The sequence below is a fragment of the Arabidopsis lyrata genome (assembly GCF_000004255.2).
Source record: "Arabidopsis lyrata subsp. lyrata unplaced genomic scaffold ARALYscaffold_1, whole genome shotgun sequence".
Classification (NCBI taxonomy): Eukaryota; Viridiplantae; Streptophyta; class Magnoliopsida; order Brassicales; family Brassicaceae; genus Arabidopsis; species Arabidopsis lyrata.
Window position 1 is genome coordinate 24,605,922 of NW_003302555.1, and position 15,811 is coordinate 24,621,732.

The window sequence follows — 15,811 nt, forward strand, 5'->3', positions numbered from 1 at the left end:
CCGCTAAGCAGGTCCCACCTCGTATTAGAAATAATAATGGTTTCATCAATACATATTTTAAAGTTTTGACCGATCCGAGCAGTCGGATTGGGTTGACCGTTGAACCAGATAGTGGTACCTAAAATAAATATATTATGGTACCAAAAATAAATATGTACTAGAGATTGACCCGCGGAAGACCGCGGGGTGATTTTTTCCTAAATTTTTTAATTTTTAATTTCTTAAAATTATGTATTATATATAAAAATTTGAACGGTATACTACGGAACAATTTTTATTTTATACAATCTTAACTAAATTAGACTGATTCGATATGTCTAATATTATAGGTATTCCAAAATAATAAAGTAAGGATTTAACCCGTATTGAAAGGACGGGTTAATGATATTTTAAAATTTTATAATTTTGATTCAAACCGTCCCGCCATATAACTCTGCCCCGCCATATAATTTCGTCCCTTAATATAACCGTCATGTGTTAGTTTAAAATGTTGATATGTTCAAATATTCATAATATTATAAAACATTTATTGATATTGAATATATAAATTAAAAATAATTATTTTTTTAAAAATTATAAGAATTTTTTGAATTCCGATTGTTTAGTACTATTAAAAAATTTCTTCAAATTTGTTGGTATGATGACTATTTGTTTGGGCGATTTTGTGTTGATTATATAAGGCAATATATGGTAAATGTTTTTGAACTAGATTTTAACCCGCGGTACACCGCGGGTCGACTTTTTAACTAAAAAGTTTTAAATTTGAAGTTGTAATTATTTTGTTAATATTATTTGTTTTGTTTAGTGTTTAAGATTATATATTGAATTTTGATTATTATTTCTAGGATTTTAACCCGTGGTATATCTTCCGGTATTATTATCGATCTAAACCCGTCCCACCATATAACCCCGTCCCGTGAAATTAAACATCATTTTTTTTTAATAACACATTTGTTTAGAAAACATATAATTCGAGTCAATTTAAAAGTTTGCTTTTAAGTGGTTCCATAGTATAAATATTTATAATTTTTATAGTGTTCAAATATTATTAATATTATAAACTTTTTATGGAATTAAATATTATAGATACTTTAAATATTATTAATTTATACTTCTTATAAGGTTAAAATATTTATAATATTTGAAACCTTATAAATAATAATAATCTAAAGCAACATATTATTCTTTAGACATAAATAATCTTTATATATTTGGTAATAATTTTTTGGGGGTTAATCTAATTTATAAATAAACATTACTTATTGCCAAAATGAGTTTGGTTTAAAATAAGTAATATAGCCAAATGAGTTTGTCAAATAACGAATAGTAACCATAATTTAACTAATCTACATTAAAATAAATATATTTAGAAAATGATTTACTCAAAAAATTGATAAATATAGATTAATCTATAAAGGTTATTTTATCTCATGATTTTTTCATTTGATGGTAAACCACTAAATATTCTTTAGTAAACAAACCAAAGAAAATTTTCAAATCAATACTAAGAGCATCTCCAAATCAATATTAAGAAGCTACAACGGATTATGGTTAACCCTGCAAATATTTTCACACTCAAACATGAACCAATATACCAAAACAATAAAAATCAGAATCATTTCCTCATTTGTCCAAACACAAAAACATGTAGATTAAGGTAACGTAGAAGGACCAGTTTCCGAATACACTGGGAAGCTCCTCAATTCAACGTGAGGCTATCAAACATAAAGCCATAGAAAGATGAAAGTGAGTGATTTATCAAAAAAAAAAAGAGATGTAAGTGATTCAAATCAAAGAAGAATAGGAAGAACCTTAGTCCAAGACATGTAGAAAATGAAGCAAATGATTTGCAGAGCTGAGGGACGGCGAGAGTGGAACCATGCACATTGATTTGATGACTAAATAACCTCACTTATATATAGAGAATAAGTAGTCCATTGATTTAGGTCTTGTTATGATACAATATTAACAAAAAAAAAAGATTTGATGAGTAATTGTTATCTTTAAGTTATATATTTACGTAATTATTTTCCTAAAAAGTCTACAACAGTTATTAGGTTCTGTAATTGTTTTAGGAAATTATTTATTTTGCAATACATTTATCGTTAGAAAGTTTTTAAAATAAAAGGAAATTATTGTTTTTATTTATTATTGCAATTAATGATGGATCTTTAATTATGAGAAATCATACCAAATATATTTGAAGATTACAGTAAATCACGGAATAGTTATTATCGAGATTTTTAAAGTAATTAGTTGGAGGAGATTTGAGGAACGATCTTTAGAATAATATCTTTAATTAATTTTTTTAAATCTTAAGAATTAACTCCAATGGCATTGTTTGCCCTCTTTAAATCTTAAATCTTAAGAGTCCATTTTTAAGTTTGCACTCTTTTAATTTTTAATGACCATTTTACCCTTATTTGAAGCAAAATTAGGTCCACAAAATACAAAATATTTTTTGGTGGGAAAAGTGATCCCGCAAATTTTTAGCGGGAAACGTGACCCCGCAATTTTTCCGCCAAATTTTTTTTTTTGCGGGAAAAGTGATTCCGCAGTTTTTTTGGCGGAAAAAATTTACAAGGTATTTTAAAGGTTTTACAGAGTATTTACAAGTGTTTTGTAAGGTTTTTACAATGTATATTAAAAGGTCTTTGGAAAGGAGCTCCTAACTCGGCTAGAGGAGCTAAGGTTGCTTGGGACTCAGTGTGTACTCCTAAGAATTGCGGTGGTCTTGGTCTGCGGAGGCTGGTGCCATGGAACAAGCTACTTGGACTGAAGCTGATATGGCTTATTATCATTATGGGTCTCATGGGTTAGGAGAAACCTAATTGGACAGCAGTGCTTCTGGGATTTGGATTGCTCTAACTCTGGCAGTTGGATATGGAAGAGTATTTGCAAGCTAAGATCTTTAGCTAGGCCTTTCATCGTGTGTGAGGTCAACTCTGGTATTACTTGCAACTTCTGGTCTGACAATTGGACTAGTTTAGGTCCTCTAATTGATATTACTGGTGATATGGGTCCACGGGTTTCTGGCCTAAGTCGGATTGCGGTTGTAGCTGATGCGATTATTAATGGTGAATGGTGGTTATCTCGTAGTAGAAGCAGAAACAATATCATTCAGTTGCTTAAAGCATGTCTTCCTCCTTCATCTGTGGTGATTGTTCATGAAGAGGATGTTAATGATGATACGTATTTGTGGAAAGTCGGAGAAAGTGAAGCCTCAAGTGTGTTTACATCTGCAAAGGTATGGGATTTCTTGAACCCTCCTGGTACTACTGTGGATTGGTTTGATGCAGTGTGGTTCAAGGGAAACATTCCCAAACATGCTTTTATTTGTTGGCTGGCAACTCGTCATAGGCTTCACACTAGGGATAGGCTCCTTAATTGGGGTCTTGTGGTTCCTTCGGTGTGTCTCCTATGCAATACTCATGATGAGTCAAGACAGCACCTCCTCTTTGATTGTGCATTTGCTGATGAAGTATGGTCGTTCTTCACCTCCAAGGCCCGTGTTTCGCCCCCGAACATGTTTGAAGATGCTGTCATTTGGTTGAAGTCTTCCTCTAGGGACGAGAATATAGCTCTCATTCTTAAGCTGGCCTTCCATGCCTCAATCTACCTAATCTGGAAGGAACGTAATTCTAGGCTCCACGGTGGCTCTCCTAGACTGCCTGTTGCTCTAATTCTCGAGGCCAAAAGCCTCATCCGGTGTCGCCTTGATCCGCTCTCTAGGAAGCAGAGGATCTTGCCTCATGGCCTATCTTATCTAGCTTCTTGGTTTGGAGTTTTCCAAACTTAATGTGATCCTTTGTATTTGTTTCTTTCCTGTATTGTAGGTGTTACTCTCATAGGAGGCACTTTGTTTATGTGTAGATTTCCAGCTTCTAGATCTACTTTGAATGTTAAGTTGAAGTTTAAAAAAAAAAAATATATATATATATATATATATATATATATAAAGGTTTTACAAAGTACTTATTAGGTTTTATAAGGTATTTATAACTTGTAAAACTTTATAAAAAACTTGTAAAATCTTATAACTTGTAAAACCTTATAAAATAGCTTGTAAAATCTTATAAATACCTTATAAATACGTTGTAAAACCTTTTAAAATACATTGTAAAACCTTATAAATACCCTTTAAAACCTTTAAAATACCTTGTAAAATGTTCCCGACAAAAAATTTTCCCGCCAAAAATTATTGCGGAATCACTTTTCCCGCAAAAAAATTTTTTGGCGGAAAAAATTTTTGGCTGGAAAATTTTTTGCGGGTACATTTTACAAGGTATTTTAAAGGTTTTACAAGTTTTTACAAAATCAAATTTTTAATTTTGATGTGTGCACATTCTCGTGTTTTCCTTATATATTTGTGATGTCTTTTACTAAAAGAAGGGTAATTTAGTCATTTTGTACATAAAAAGGGTATTTTTAAAAATGGACAGCTAAATGGGGCATTTTTGAAAAGGGGTATTAAAAAGGAGCATTTTTGTGAGTCTCCCAAAAATTAATGTTAGTGGCATTATATTGTAAATAAGTGCCAATTCCAGGATTTATTTCAAAAATGTCTCCAAAAATGTATATATAGATTAGAAATTGAATTACTAAAAAATTTGATAAATTAAACGACATGAAATTAAAGCAATTCTTCTACAAACATAAATTTACCTACATCAAATAACACACATCAAGATACTGGAATGCTATTTTCTGAAAATATATTTATCTATGAAAAAAAAATTTGTTTTTCCTTCTACATATTAAATGTTTAAGTCGAAAACTACAAAACTTATAACATTCAAAGTAATAATTTTATTTAGATCAAATTGTTTTAACTCATATTTTCAAAAAAGATTTTAACAACTAAAAAAAAATCTTTTCATAAATTAATAAATTAATATTACTATAAATTAATAATATATCATGGTCCCAACTTCCAATATTATTAATTTATAGAGGTTTTACTGTACTATTGTTAGGATTGGATTTATGATTTACAATTTAATTTTTATGTAATTTAAAACATCTTAATAAAAAAAATATATACATACTTTTTTTTAATATAAAAATTTAAATTAATTTTCGTAATTTGTTTAATTTTCTGAAGTTGGGTCATATTAACTCTTTCTTTGCTCTCATGGCCCATTAAGTGGGCTTATAGACCACTCAAGAAAACATATATAGTCCAGCAAACGACCCATCAAGACAATTAGGGTTTTCATTTTGCTCACGTCTCTCGCCTTAATCAGTGTTAAGAAGAATATCGTCCCGTCGTCTCTCTGAATCTCTGCTTTTCGTGAAAAGAAAAGGTTTTTTTCGGGACAGAGATGAGAAAGACTCAGCTATTTGTTGAAAATGAAATATCTGTGAAGCGAAAAACCTTTTTTTTTATTCAACAAACAACTGAGCTTCCTCATCTCTGTCACAATAAGAGATCTATGGACAGAATCTGCAAATTTTTAAAATAAGTGTAAAGGTTTTTCGTTTTTTTTTTTAACGGTGGCGATGATGAAAAAAAGGCCGGACTTACGGCTGCTACCACCGCTAAATGTGGTGGGTAGTAGAATGATGCTAAAGTTTCCCAAAGGTTACATAGCTGAGCCTCCTCTTCTTTCTCATTCTAAATCAGAACCAATAACGCTTCTGTTTCCAAAATTTATACCGACTTTTTAAACAATTGCCTTTAGAAAATAGTATATGAATTATTTTGGTTTTTTTTTAATCAAAAAATTAGACAAATTGATTGCTTTGACCAGGTCTGTGTATTAAGCAATTTGGATTTAGGGAAATTTGCAAAACTAACGCAAAAAAAAACTATAATTAAGAAAGTAACACCAAAAAAAAAGAAGGTTAATATTCTCTATATTTTGTGTATTAATCTCAATTTTGCCCTGTGTGTGAGTTGCACGCTCTTCTCTCTTCTCTCTTCTCTCTTTTCTCTTCTCTCTTCTGTGTAACACCCTAAGTTGCATGGAATCAGAAGCGGGTGCGGGGAAGCGAAGCGTTTGGAAACGTGGAAGCGATTTTTTCAAAAATTTATGATATGAGTACGTTTTGGAAGCGTGTAATATATATATATATATATATATATATATATATATATATATATATATATATATATATATAATCAAATGTGATTAAATAACTCAAATGTGATTAAATAACTCTTGTCTTAAATAAAAGAGATCCAATACTTAATTAAGTTGATTAGAGATTAAAAAAAAAACATAACGCATAAGTCAAAGATTTGGACCATCGTCTTCCTTTTCATTTTCATCACCATTAGCAAACACTCTCAACAACTCACTTAACGCTTAGTTATACTTGGACATTATAATTACTTCTACAAATGGGCTTTAGTTAGACCCATTAGACAACACCTTTCTTCTGTTGGATCACACCTTAACCACTTAGGCCCACTCCATCTCTTAACTCAAAACACATCTTCTTTTTACGTTGACTCCTTCTTCTTCTTTAGTTGACCTCTCTTCTTCTTCAACCATGACAACTTCTTCTTCTTGTTCTACTTCAGAACTTCCTTGTTCTTCATCATCACTAACCTAGCTTTCTCTTTTGCAGGGCCAATCAAATGGGTCAATCCCAACAAGAGTTTTGCCAAAGACAAAATTTAGCCACGATTGGTATTCTCTTGTTTAGTAAACTGTAATTAGGGTTTTCTAATTTCATATTTAATTAAGAAATACAAAATATATATCACGCTTCCTAAATATTTCCTTAATAACGATTCCAAAATCAGAATCGCATAAAAATAGAACGCTTCCTAAACGGAATCATAGCTTCCAAAACGCTTCCGATTTCCTTTTTTTCGGAATCGCGCTTCCACCACGCTTCCGGGCGCTTCCTGAAGCTTCCGATTCCGTTTTAGCTTCCGAAGCGGGAATCGGACTACGGACGGAGCTTCCGTGCTTCCTAGGTAACACCACACCTCTTCTCTCTATGCCGAGTGAAGTCCCGACGTGACTTTTTAGGTTTGGCGCCGACCTCTTTGCTTGTTTTTGTTTTCCGATTTCAGTCCCTTAATTGCTTTTCGGTGAGATTCATTTTAGGTTCTAGGTTTTGCTTTTTTTGTGTTCCTCTGGGAAATCGAAATCGAGGCCCCAATTTTGACATCAAGATGCATCTGTGGTTTGAAATGAGTTCATCACTATTTACGGCTTATGGCTTCTTTTCCTCGTCTCTTCTTAGCTTCTCTAGCTCAGTCTCTCCTGCTCTTCATCGTCACAGCTCATCTCTCTCCTCGCCTCCATTATTCTCCCCAAGTCCCAGGTTCCCAGCTCCTGCTCTTTCTCATTTTTTTCGTTTTCCTTGGAGGGTTCCTGGTAAATCGGTTAGATTATAAGAAGTTAGCTTCGTATTCTTGGGTTCGGTGCTTCAGCTTGAGTTATTGAAATTGCCAAGCTCTCTAATTTCATGTTAAGCTCCCCAAAATCACATAGAACATTCACCGAGAAAATTGCCTTTCTACGTCAACGAGAATCTCAACATCTTCTGCAATGGTAATGGTTTTCAATTTCAATGAGATAAATAAGACGAAGAAGACTTCATTGGACTTGGCTTGGGACAGATCCTCTCACTTCTATGTACGAATTAGTGCCTTTACATCCTCTAAGCTCGCCAGAAATTTGTGTTATCGCCAACTAGAAACATATTAATAATGTAAGTGGTACTTAATCAAAACAAATAGTACAATATAAGTATATATAGTACAACGTAAATAGTATAGTCCACACAAACATTACTTCTGTATTTTGTGAAGTTTGTTTGGCTTATTATCTTAGATTTTGTTGTATTATATAGATTATAGAACACAAATTAGTCTATTTTATTTTTGTTGGTAGAAACCATATGAAATAGCAAAATAATATGTGTGTTTTAGTATGATTGAAAGATTTTTAATAATTTGATATAGAAATACAAAATAGAATGTTTTTGTTCTATACTATTTCATTTTATGTGTTCTATGTAGACAAACGATCAAAGGAGCTCTTTTAACCATTAATTCGATCACCAAAACCTAACCCACCATAACCCTAATCTTCTCCTTTACCACCACTCTCGGATGCCTTTTGTTGACGCAAGCGAAGCCCCCACAACCACAAGTACACAACGTCCCAAATTTTTTTTTTTTTACATACGTAAAACCAACGTCCCAATTTACGATACAAACGATGCATAGCATATATGCCAATTTTATTCCTCCTTCAGCTTTTCCTTTATTAATATTTTTGAGTTGAGGTGCTAGTAAAATTGTTAGGCTACAAAAATGCATCCACGTCACTCTCTTCTACATTGGTTTCACGCGCGTCCGACTACAACAAATGAGAAGGACAAACTAGACTTTTCAGCGACCAATTGTGTTACTTACTTCATTTCTCAGATTATGGTGCTATAAATTTAATTATTTTTACAAAATAATTTGGATTTGAGTGAAAAAAAAAAAAAAAAAAAAAAAAAAAAGTGAAAAGGTTTGTTATACGCCCATAACCCACAAGTCCCAGGATCGAAACCTGGCTCTGCTATACTTTTTCTAATTTTACTGTATATAACTGGTTTAGTTTGGTTCTGATCGGACCAATTGACTCGGTTAATCAAAACCGAAAGTTCGAAAATGACGAAAAAAAAAACAAAACAAAACAATGAAGAGATGTATTTGGTGGGCAGGTGTTAAAGGAGACACAGGCTAGTTTGCCACTGAACCGGAAATGTTAATCCCGACTGCCATTTTGGAGTCTGAATGCCACCTCACAATAGGATAATACTTCTTTACCCTTAATGAATATCAATATCCTTTAATTGAATTAATTTGAAAAGGAAAAAAAAACAATTGAAATCGAGAAATGAATTCTCGATCCAATCTCGAATCTGTGTTTTCCCTTCCCCCGACATTGTTGAAGCGAAGACACAGAGCCATGGTTGCTTGGAGATCTGCGGTATCGATGGCGATTGATCAAGGTAGGGAAGAGAGAAGACTGTGTATGTTCTCGGTCGAAGACATTGGAGGTAGAAGAAGAAGATGTTCACGGTGATTTGATTCATCGGATGATGTTGGTTTCAAGATTTCGAAATCGTTAAGCTGTTAGTTAATTAATATCTATCTCTCGGTGACAAGAAGATTTGTGTTATTGCGAGTAGACAAAAGAACTCGCAGGTTACAAAGTTTATCAAGAATGGTATGTGGTGGAGGTCTTTCACCGGCAATATTGTTTACTGATTCAAGGAATGCATGAGTTCAAGCAATTAGGCTCAAGCGATGAAATCAGAGATTCAAAGATTATTCAAGAAAGAAGAGGTTTGAGGCTGCTGCAGAACACTAGATCAAAGGGAAAATTTACTATCGGTGTTGATGATATCTAGATGCTGAATGATGGAGATTATTCATTGGTAATGTTGAAGCGTCTGTTACAAGAATTTGTGAGTTAAAGGACGTGACTCATGGTTACAAAGATCAACGTTGGATTAACAATTCTCAAGGGCCAATTCTTGAAGACTTATAGTCTGTTTCCGCTGAAATCACAAGGTACAATGTGATGTTCTCTTTGAAGGTTTCCGGATACTCGATGTTTATATATTCAAGGATTAGAGTATAATGAAGCTCAAGGTTTTGAACACTGATTCTGCAAATGGATAGCCAAGATTAGTAATGGCTTCAGGCTGTATGATTTGTTAATCAAATCTGGTTGTTAAAGTTAGATATTTGCAGTGTTCAAGTATGGTTTAAAGATCAGCCATTGGATTAAGATTCTTGATATTGGGGGACGCCTTAGTTTAAGGAATCTTATGTGTGTTAGTGGTTGGTTAAAATTTATTGAAGCTTTGTTGTTGATAAGCGTCAGTGGCACATTGTTGTTGGAGTAAAGGTGGAGTCTTAGAGAGACTGTTGAAACATAATGGTTTCGGTTTTAACAACAGATGTGAATGAAATATGTTATTATGAGTTAGTGAAAGCTCATAAACATAAAGCAAAAGAAGAGTGATCAAGTCATTTGAAAATGAGTTAAGTTCAGCCGTATAAAGATATGTTGAAGCATTGGAAGCTTGTGTGCACAATATTCAGCTGTGTGCTGGAACAAGAGACTCAATGTGGTAAAAACAACATGAATTTGTTTGAAAAGATTGCGAAAATATTGAAGGAAACTCAGGTCAGAGTCTTCATAGGCAGTCTCAAAGTATATTTTCTGAAGATGACAAGAAATTAATGTGCTCTTGCTAGAACTGGTGGTGAGATCAGTGGTAAAAGAAACCAAGTAATTGAAGACGGTTTCAGGCTCTAATGCATACTATTAGTTCAACTAGGTACATCAAATTTGTATTTTTTATTAAATTATTAAGTTATAAATTAAGATTTATATAAGAAATTCCCTAATAGAACCAAATGCATTGCTCCTGTGGAAGATACATGATTATTAATTAAAAGAATTCTTGATGACTAAAAATCCTTTGTATTTGTCGTACAACCATGTTCGACTGGGTACAACTAGGTTCGACTAGTACAACTAAGACCATAAGTATACTGAGTACAACTAAAACCATAACTATAACCATATATGTATAAATATATGTACTTGTCGTATTCGTACAACAATGTTCAACTGGATATAATTAGGTTTTGACAAGGTACAACTAAGATCATAAATGTATTTGTATGTGTATTTAACAAATATGAAAAACGATAAATTAGAGTTAACAAGGACTCCAAAAACATGTGGAACAATAAAGAAACAATTTTAAATAAATAAAACTCGAATTTATCATTTTCTTAGTGCATACTATTGTTTTCATATAAAATACTCTTTATAGTACAAGGAACACTTTATAGGTGATCACTTCTTTTAATGCAAAATAGGTGAAAATTATGATTTCTTACAAATTATATTATGAAAACCTCTTAAATGATAATTAATAGTGTAACATCATGTGTCCAACTTAAAATTACTAATTTTTATTAAAGTCCAACTAGAAATACACAAAAATCGCTAAAGTCCAACTATGAATATGAGAGTACAACTGGACAACTAGGTACAACTATGTTTAAAACAAAACAATTTTTTATTTACGTGGCCCACTTTACCACGTGTGATGATTTTAAATAACTATCCCGCCGCCAAAAATCATGCTTACGTGGGTCATATTTAATTTTTATTTTTTTATTTTTTTTTTATTTCGTTTAAATTTATTTTATTATCAATTTTAATTAATTTTTAATTTTTTAAAAAGATTATTTTTAATTGTCTCAGTTGTACCTAAATGATCTAGTTGTACTTTCTTATAAGTAACCCATACACGTAGTTGTACCTAAATAGACCAGTTGTACCTACAAAACCAATTGAACATAAATATAATCTAAATATTTTTTTGGTTTACAAAAATATGAAGTCATTTGTTCTTAATCCACAACACAACAAAATACAGAAATGAAATACAAAAACATAAGTCATGTGAAATCTTAATCCACAAGTACGTGCAGACTTGACTTGTGCGCTTTCTTTCCAGTTCTTGATCAAGCTCTTCTTTCCAGTCAATGCCTTTTTGCATCTACCCAAATCAAGCAAAAAGTATTACACCTAGTTCTATCATCTAAACTCTCCTTGCCTTCTAGAAATCTCTTCAATCAATTTATGCATTCCACAACACAAACCTTGGCGCAGGAGGATCTCCCAACACCAAATCATCATTCAAACCACTATTAAACTCTCCACAAAACTCTTTAGTTCTTCATTTTATTGAACCAAATGATGTAGACTCCTTGTACATAATCCATATCTGAATTCAGAAACAAAAATCAACAAGTAAAGATACAAACAAGTACACATTCATCAAAAACATGAAAAATGTGTGAGCGGTATAAGGAGAGAATAATTCTAAGGTTTATGTCAAACTAAAGCTACAAATCTGATTAGAAAAAACATAGCTATCCATACAAAAAAAAAACTATTTAAAAGGATCAAAATCAAACCAAGCCTAACAAACCTCTAAACAAGCTATCCATACCAAAAAAAACTGACAAAACAGAAGCTACACACACATACCATGTCTCCAGACAAAAAAAGTATGATCATTTATGCTTGCAAATTTCTAACCATCAATTTATAATTCAATCCCACAACTTACAAATCGATTTGTTGAATATCTCAAACCTATGAATCATTGACCCAAAGCTTGTTCATTTTATCCTCTAGATCAAAGCAATGGCAAAGTAAAACCAAACAATTTTCTTAAATCTCAATGCAAGAGAACCATAATCCTCATCAACATTCATTAAGCAAGCCCGACATGGATTCTTAAAACATGAGAAACAACGGACATTAAATTCTATCTAATTGGCATGACCATGAGTGCACAATGCCAAGTAAGAACGCATACCTCATTTTTCAGATCACCTTCCATAGAATATGTAGGTTGATTGGATCTTCCACCATACCTAGAGCTTGAGGATCTGATAGATGATCTAGAAGCCCGAATTGGAACAAGAGAAGGTGCACCAATATCTCATGGAGAAGCAGAAGGCATTACATGTGAAGAAGGACATGGTAATAAATCTCGTTGTTAATCTTTTCACGTCGTTGCAACTAATAAAACCAAATTACAAATATTAAAATTCAAACACAACACACAAGTTGAACGTGGTGTATCTAGAATCAAAGCCTCACTTTTTCAATAATCAAACAAAGATACATCACTAAATAATCAAATCCTGGGATCCAAATCAAAAAGTCACGCACAATTGTCTCGAAATTCAGATCGGGAACTTACTCTTTCTCAATGACGGCAACATTCGTCGAGGCCAGCTCCGGGAGGCTGCTGCTGCTGACGCATGCGACGCTTCGTGAGGAGACTATCCCTTTTTCCATTACAATTACATTTTCCGTTTCTCTGGGAGGTTCTTCTGTTTCTAGCCCATCTCTTCCTTCTGTTTCGTCTATGGACGCTTCCCCTGAACCATTCAAGCCACCAACTCCTTATGTTGGATCAGTCTCTCGCTCAGCCTCTCGGGCCAACTCGGTCTTATCGATTGTAGTTTCTTTCGGAGTTTCTTTTTCACTCTCGGAATCCTCTTCCATGTCGGCGGTACCTTTCCGACTCTCAATCTTCGATGCATATGTTGGTGGGTCTATCAGATCAACTTCCATCTCCGCGGTTCCTTTTGGAGTCTCAAACTCCGAAACATTTGTTGGTGGTTCTTCTCCGACAGTTTCTTCTCTCCGACGCCTCTCCGTCGACTCGTATACCAAACCATCACCGTCTTTAACACGAGCCATTACTACCGTCGACATGATTCTCAAAGGATTACTATCGGGGGACGAACACTCCGTTAATTTCACTCCCACGGCGATGAACTCGACGAAACAACACTCCCACGGCGACGAACTCGACGAAATTTCACTTCGATTCCACGAATTCGAGAAGATTTTTGTTGATTTTCGATTTGGGAAAAAATGAGAAATTAGGGATTTGATTTGATTTTTGAGTAAAGGGGAAAAAAGGAGAAACTCAAAAAACGATCTAGTTTCGAAATCTCGTTTTCTAATTAAATGGTTTTGGGTCGGATGGGCTTGGATCTAGATAGATTTGTTGGGTCGCATGGGTTTTTGGTCTTTTCATAATTTTCTGATTTAAATTGCTTTATTTTTAATTCTCTCATAAATAAAAATTAGATGGGTGGCATTCCAGCATTTTTTTCTCTCAAAAGTGGCTTTCCAGCCATTGTTTCGTGTTAAAGCCTGGGTTTAAACTGTTGTGAAGAAGAAAGAACAGAAAAACCCTAAGCGAAAATGGAATCGAAAGCAATTTGCTTAGGGTTTCTTCCTCCAAGACTTGGATTTTCATCTCCACATTTACTCTCCCGTTCTCCTGTAAGTGAACTTAACCATCAAAATTTCATTTTTTTCCCATTTCGATTCTTCTAAAACCTTATCCGATTTTTTTCAATTTTCTCCAGGGTTCTTCGACTTTTGCAACGCGTCAGAAACTTGATTCCAGACGTAAGTATCTATCTAATTCCTCTTGATTCAGCCAAATTGTAGCATAAAGAGTGATCCTTTCTCTTATTTTCATTCTTGATTAAGAAACCCTCCGTTGGAACAAACCGCAATTGAGCCGAGGTCATGTAGCGTGTTCTTCTAACTCTGAATCAAAGCAATCGGGTAAGAGTAACTATGCTCGAGCGGAGCTGTTCCGTGGGAAATCAGGTTCTGTTTCTTTCAATGGCCTGACTCATCAGCTGGTTGAAGAAAGTAAACTGGTTTCAGCTCCGTTTCAAGAAGAGAAAGGTTCTTTCTTGTGGGTTTTGGCTCCTGTTGTGTTGATTTCCTCATTGATTCTTCCTCAGTTCTTTCTTAGTGGTGCCATTGAAGCTTCTTTCAAAAACGACACTGTTGCTGGTAGGTCAAGTTTTACTACTGCTTTAATGTTTAACATCGGATTATGAGAATCCTAGGAACTAAATAGAGTAGAAGCTATCTTAGTGATGTTACATGTGCTAATTGATTATGTTCTAGTGTAGGCTTCTCTTAAAGTGTATTTGGCTTTGAGGTTTTGATAGGTTTAGAATCTGTTTCCTGATGTGCAATGATAGAATCCATTTATTGATCTTGAATAATTGATTACAATCAAGAACACATGACCTGAGCCTAAGAAAGAAGCGGAAAGTTTCTTTGAGATTTGTTCTCGAGATCTCATAACTATCCTAAAGATAAGAGGCTTCGCACATGATCCAGCTCTTATTTATATGATACTCATTTTGATGCACTCTCTTATTATAATTTCTTAATGCAGAAATTGTTACTTCTTTTTGCTTTGAGACGGTGTTTTATGCTGGTCTTGCCATATTCCTGTCTGTGACCGACCGAGTGCAGAGGCCGTACTTAGACTTCAGCTCCAAGAGATGGGGTCTGATCACTGGCCTGAGGGGATATCTTACGTCTGCATTTCTCACGATGGGTTTGAAAGTTGTAGTTCCCGTATTTGCTGTATACATGACTTGGCCAGCTCTCGGAATAGATGCGTTGATTGCAGTGCTTCCTTTCTTAGTTGGATGTGCAGTTCAACGAGTTTTCGAGGCTCGGCTTGAAAGACGCGGCTCATCCTGTTGGCCCATTGTTCCAATAGTCTTTGAGGTAAACTTATATACTGATTTTGACAATTTTGGTCTTAAGTTTGTCTGCCCATCTTCTTGTAGTCCATGATGTTGTAGTCCTGTTTTGAGTAACTATGGTTTGTGTATGTAATGGCAGGTGTATAGGCTGTATCAAGTGACAAGAGCAGCGACTTTTGTTCAGAGGCTGATGTTTATGATGAAAGATGCGGCAACAACTGCAGAAATTACAGAGCGAGGAGTTGCATTAGTTGGTTTGGTTGTGACTTTGCAGTTTCTAGCTGTTATGTGTCTCTGGTCGTTTATCACTTTTCTTATGCGCCTCTTTCCTTCTAGACCTGTAGGTGAAAACTACTAAAATCTCAGTGTTTAGTGACTGTTAGATGTAGCCAAATCCCATCAGGTTTTGTTTTGTTTCTGTGTTCATTTCAGGAGTAATGAGTTGTTGTATTTAGTGACTTTGAGAGTTTATTGTTCTTGAGATATGAAATTGGCTGGAAATGTTATAGAACGATCCTACTTGATGAAATCTTATTGGGGACTTTTGTGACCCTTATCAAAAAGTTTCAGTGTTTGAAATCAAAACATAAGTACACAACAGTAGATGGCTTTGGTCTCTCCTTGTGTTTTGGATATTTTGTATACAACAAAAGAGAAGTTGAAAGCTTTACCACGTGGAAGATCGGTGCCTCTGATAGGTGT

General features: G+C 34.0%; 2 protein-coding genes and 2 long non-coding RNA genes across 4 annotated transcripts; 2 read left to right on the plus strand and 2 right to left on the minus strand.

Annotated features, from left to right (window-relative positions):
• Positions 1–1,515: 1,515 nt before the first annotated feature.
• LOC110224958 lies at positions 1,516–2,083 on the minus strand. Its single transcript, XR_002329404.1, has 2 exons — positions 1,812–2,083; positions 1,516–1,715 (listed from the first exon to the last, which is right to left on the minus strand). It is a non-coding gene; the product is annotated as an uncharacterized LOC110224958 (long non-coding RNA).
• A 717-nt stretch (positions 2,084–2,800) lies between these two features.
• Positions 2,801–3,879, plus strand: LOC110224447 (the record flags this gene model as incomplete). Its single annotated transcript, XM_021010517.1, has 1 exon — positions 2,801–3,879. A coding segment is annotated over one exon (999 nt), but the record flags the coding sequence as incomplete, so codon positions are not given.
• A 7,447-nt stretch (positions 3,880–11,326) lies between these two features.
• Positions 11,327–12,903, minus strand: LOC110224959. Its single transcript, XR_002329405.1, has 2 exons — positions 12,379–12,903; positions 11,327–11,778 (listed from the first exon to the last, which is right to left on the minus strand). It is a non-coding gene; the product is annotated as an uncharacterized LOC110224959 (long non-coding RNA).
• Positions 12,904–13,723: 820 nt separating this feature from the next.
• On the plus strand, positions 13,724–15,672 carry LOC9327497. Its single transcript, XM_021013083.1, has 5 exons — positions 13,724–13,868; positions 13,955–13,997; positions 14,082–14,396; positions 14,791–15,131; positions 15,249–15,672. The coding sequence occupies exons 1-5, from the start codon at positions 13,788–13,790 to the stop codon at positions 15,465–15,467; spliced, it is 999 nt and encodes a 332-aa protein (XP_020868742.1). The 5' UTR covers positions 13,724–13,787; the 3' UTR covers positions 15,468–15,672.
• Positions 15,673–15,811: the final 139 nt, after the last annotated feature.